This window comes from Thermoascus crustaceus (genome assembly GCF_041956765.1).
Source record: "Thermoascus crustaceus strain CBS 181.67 unplaced genomic scaffold VTN00scaffold_2, whole genome shotgun sequence".
Lineage (NCBI taxonomy): Eukaryota > Fungi > Ascomycota > Eurotiomycetes > Eurotiales > Thermoascaceae > Thermoascus > Thermoascus crustaceus.
The window spans coordinates 4,015,376-4,020,336 of record NW_027192528.1 but is presented as its reverse complement, the minus strand read 5'-3'; the positions used below and the strand labels follow the sequence as shown (position 1 = coordinate 4,020,336).

The following is a 4,961-nucleotide window of genomic DNA, read 5'->3' as shown; positions in this document are numbered from 1 at the left end:
GATACAAGATGGTAAAGCCCATCCTGTAGCATTAATAGTTTCAATTGCAGTCACCCATTCACAATTTCCAGGCTGCAAAAGAGATGGACAACTATATATCTCAGCCCTAGTTACTACCTTAGTAGTAGCTATCAGGCCCATTGCAAAGCCAGTCTCATCAAAGTTGTAGATATCTTCCTGCAGGATGCCCTTCTCCATAATGGTATTGTGACGGCGCTCAGTCATAGTATTATTAGCTAAAACTATGGTAGTTTGTCATACAGAATCAAAAGCATGAGGGGAAAGGAAAGAATCTGCAGGGCTTTGTGTAGCGCGATATACATAGGCAAGTAGGACCGGCAGTATCCCAGAGATGAAGGGATGCTCAACACCGCCTACCCTACCGCCTAGGTGCGCCGCGCCGTCACAGGTATGCTGTACAAGATCAAACCATTCCTGAATAATCTTTGGATCCTCACATTTAGCTCGCTGATAGTTGTATCTTTGTGCAAATTGGGTTTTAAGCTCATCCTGGCGCTTAATAAACTTGTAAACCCAATTCTTTCCGATCTGCTGCGGAGGTGCCTTTGGATCATGTTGAGTGATGAGAATATTGGCCATATCTTGTACAGCTGCTGGCCGGGGAGGTGCTCCACACTTGTCCATAGATAATATCCATTGTACAATTGAATCCTCCTCAGTAATTGAAAGCTTATGCCCATTGGCATGACTTTTATGTCAATTCTTGCTGCCGTTGATTCTGTCGCGTAGTGTTGACTGTGGAACATTGAAAATGTGTGCTGCTTCAGCAGGACCACTGACTTGATCCTTTTGAATGGCTGATATAGCCAATAAGATCCTCCCTTCTTGTTCAATCAAATCCTTTGACTTTTTATGCCGTTCTGGTGGCATGGTGGCGGTTTGAATGGCATCAAATGATGAATCTTGACGCGGTCGCGTTGGGCGCACGGCTCGGTGGGGAACACGGCTCGGTGGCGGATTACGTTATTACTAGTTTTAAACTAGCATCAACTCTAACTATATAACAAGTCACACCTGTTACAAACTAGAGTAGCATATCATTAATTGTAAGATTGGAATTATTACTGACAACTCCCAAGGTCACACAACTGTCTTGGTTATGAAACTCTCTTTGGCCTGTAGTAAATAGATTTGAAGTTTTGAACTCTTAGAGAACTAAACACAATCTGTTTTAAGAAAGATTAAAACTATTATATAATATATGAAGGCTTTTAGCTGTTTATACTGAAATATCTCTTTACTAAACTTCAGTATTCTTATTATAGCCAGCAGACGCCATCCTTTATAAGGACTGTATGTCTCTGGCTACCACTTCCTGTTATCACCAACAGTGTGACATTGCAGTTGCTGCCAGTCATTGTAGAAACTCATCCCGGAGCCCGTCGTCTCCCTCAACGGCTTCGTATTGCTCTCGCTTATATAGCTTCTTGCCACGCCATCACATAGAATGCTATTATAGGTGGTACTTGAGCAATGAAGCATTTTCATCAGGAATAGAGGCTGTAAGAGGAATCTGTAGAGCCTAATAACTCTTCAACTGCAAGTATGCTTATAGAGTAGCAAGCCAAGAATATAATTATGTCTAGGTGTGCCATTGTCTTTAGTTATTTGTTGGAGGAAAGTAATAATAAGAAAGACAAAATATTATTAATTATAGAACTGGTGTGTGATGCACTGTTGAATTTCTACAGCAGTACTATTATATAATAAGCAATATACGAATCTCTGAGGTATAAACCTGTTAGATTATCTGCAAGAAAAGATGCTAAACACTTACCCATTATTAAATCACACTGCTTGAAATGCATATACAGCAGAAAACTGCAGGTGGAGCACATTTCTAATGCTGTAGTTATTTTTATACGCCTGACAGAGCTTTTGAATGAAGTCAGGCAATATCACAGATGTATCTCTGCCCCATACACAGATTGACTGGTGCCGAGGATTGTCAACATATATAGCATCATTTGTTGACAGTTCAGAAATCTCAATGGCTTCAGACTCAGCTAGGCAGAGCCAGTCTCAAATATAAACTTCCGCTATCTATTAGACAAAGTGTTCCTGGTTTCAATTTCCATGCTCCAATGGTTCATGTATGTACCAATTATGTATACAGGACATTATGGTAAATCTCTTTAAAATATGATTTTGATAATGGGATCTCATCGACTGCTGTGCTATATAATCCTCTCTCCATGTGCTACAACAGGTCCTGCCGGCTCCCGGCCCTTCCATTTCATAGCCCATTCGCTATAATAAGTACGGTCCATAATGCACATTTACGAAAAGGAAAAGATCTCCGTCCACTCACAGTTGCCTGAACGGCACGACAAATCCTTCCAGCAGGACAAACCTCCAGGAGTGCAGCTTGGGTCTCTGGATAATGAAGCTTCTTTTGTCAATTAGCCCACTGATTATGTACTACTAGTCAGTCAATTGCGCGCCTCGTGGCGAGCGGCCCGAGCCCGAGCACGACCTACTGCACCCTGGCTAGCCAGACTGATCGTCAGCCAATCCATGGTGAAAGCTGCGTCGTACAGTGAGCTGCGCATCCGCATCACAGTTTCTTTATACAGGCAATTATTCTCAAAGCGCCAGCTACACAATATTGCGCGGAGCATACCACCTTCCCGGCCGCAGAGCAGCGCTACGGTGGGCGGTCTTCCGGCGGCAATCAGTGACACGGTGTAGTCGCCGGTATCAACAATCGTGAAGAAGCGCTGTCCGGGCGCAAGCTGATTTTCCAACACGTTCATGTCTGTGTCAAAGTGCTCTTCGACCTCACGGATTTTCTCCTTTCGGAAGCCCTTCGCGAAAGGCGTCGACGATGGCGCGTACCTGAGGCGACCACGGACATTGCCAAAGACCACATGTTCAATCTTCCAGATCGGCATTGTACCTTCGAATCCGATCAGATAACATGAGTTTCCCAGTCTGTTGGCTTCACACAGCTGTCGAACCGCCAGAGGGGCGAAGAGGGAGATAATCCATCCGATAGCAAAGGCAGCAGCCATGCCGACAAAGTAAAAGTTCAGGAAGGCTTCTAAAGTTTGATCGGAACTGTTATAGACGGCAAGCGTCAAAGGAAGCAAGTTCCAGAGAAAGGACATCCCGATGCCATACAACGAGCCGCCGTAGCGGACGACTTTTCGCGACAGTCTGGCACGGAACCCGGTCAGATTGCAAACGTACTTCAATCGCGGAAAACTTTTCCATCGGATGGGAATCGCACGACATTGGCCCAAGATGATGGTCGGCGTGTCTTCTTCGTCCCCAATACCGACAATGTGACACATTGGCTTAATGTCCCAAAGATGAGTGTCAAACTGGTCGCTGTCCGCCATATTCATTAGGATGCTCTCGCTTCCTGCGGCGGTATTATTCGGTTCATCTCTGTCGGGCATATACCTAGGTGACAGACAGGCCAGACGTTCCAGCAATTGGTTGCTGTCGTTGACCAGCGAGAGACGTGCGATCGCTTGGAAGTTGTTGTCCGACTCATCTGGCGTGATTCGATATGCAAGGAGACCCATGGCCGCGTACGCAAGGGCAGTCTGCGTGTAGCCCTCGACGGGCTGTCCGTCTTTTGAGGATGTCCCTCTTCGCACCAGTGCTTGTACAGCGACGGAGAACAGCTGCAATTCACTCAGTTGTAGCGTGTTGGAGAAGTGTTTGATAAGATGGCTGATTTCAGCATTGTGAAAGATCCCTCCCCATCTCCCTCTGGTCTGCTGGTAATCTCTCTCTTCCACTTTCCAAAATGTGTCATACATCTCTGTCAGGGTAAGGCGGTGACATTCAAAACCCTGGTTTCCAGATAGGTCGCTCGGTTTCGGGACACAAGACCGGATCTTGTTTGCGGCAAGGAGCGCCTCAGGTAGCGTCCAGACTCGTCTTCCCCAGTGGAGTTTTTCTTCCTTTGTATTGTGCGGAAGGACGACATAAACACGAGCTGCTCCGCGGACGGCATCACAGATACTGTTGGTGTCTTTGGTGGTTTCCTCCTCGTTGTCGTGTGAGACGCAATCCAGGTCGAGCCAGAATGCGGTCACGGGGGTTTCGTCTTCTTTCAATTCCGCGTTTTCATGATTTACCATGGCCTCGGCTGCCCGATGCAGGAACTCTTTCATGGGAAATTGTGGTGGGAATGACCGTCGCGAAAAGCTCAGAAAGATGTATCGTGGGAGGACGCCGGTCAATGGATGTCGAATTTCTTCGGTTGGTCTCGAGATCCATTGGCCGCCGTTCTTGTCTTTCACTACCAACCGGCGCGCAGTGTTCAGATGGGCGACGACAGATCGACGGATATGGTTGCTCGGTCGCTGATCCAGAAAATTGATTGCATGTTTGGGCCATTCCCAATCCTTGTTCAGATACGCATCGTACTGTTCTGGGTTCTCGTCATCTGTCCATGGAGCGGTCACAACATCGTACAGTAAAAGGACCTGGATAATCCACCCAAGCAACATCACAAGCAATATGGATAGAAACCACTCAATGATTCTTCGCTGGACTGGTCTTTTTGCTTTTGGATCATCGACCTTCAGAGGATTTAGGCAGAATTCGGATAGTTTTATGACAAGGGGAACATCGCCCTCGATCCTCCGGTGTTGCCAGTGACGAAGCGGATACTGCCCCAAAGCGCGATCTGTAGCTTGAACGATAAGACGACGAGGGACCTTCCGGGTTGTACTGAAGTAGGTATCGAGATCTAGTTTCTTGGTGACAACTTTCCCCCACGGAGTCCGATATTTTCCCTCCTCAACCGCGCCCAATTCGTCGATTCGAGTGTTGATCTCATCCGCCGTCGCTTTCGGTCTGCGGAATGAGTAACCATTGAACCCCTTCCTCCCATTATACATGTGTTGGAGATGGTCTCTCAGGTGCTTATGAGGGTCTGTGGGCACAGAGTTCCCAGAGGGATGGAAATGTGAACCCAT

The 4,961-nt window shown here is 46.8% G+C and overlaps 1 protein-coding gene across 1 annotated transcript; it reads right to left on the bottom strand.

Annotated features, from left to right (window-relative positions):
* Positions 1–2,453: 2,453 nt before the first annotated feature.
* VTN00DRAFT_4949 (uncharacterized protein) lies at positions 2,454–4,961 on the bottom strand (the record flags this gene model as incomplete). Its single annotated transcript, XM_069431427.1, has 1 exon — positions 2,454–4,961. The coding sequence occupies one exon, from the start codon at positions 4,959–4,961 to the stop codon at positions 2,454–2,456; it is 2,508 nt and encodes an 835-aa protein (XP_069290464.1).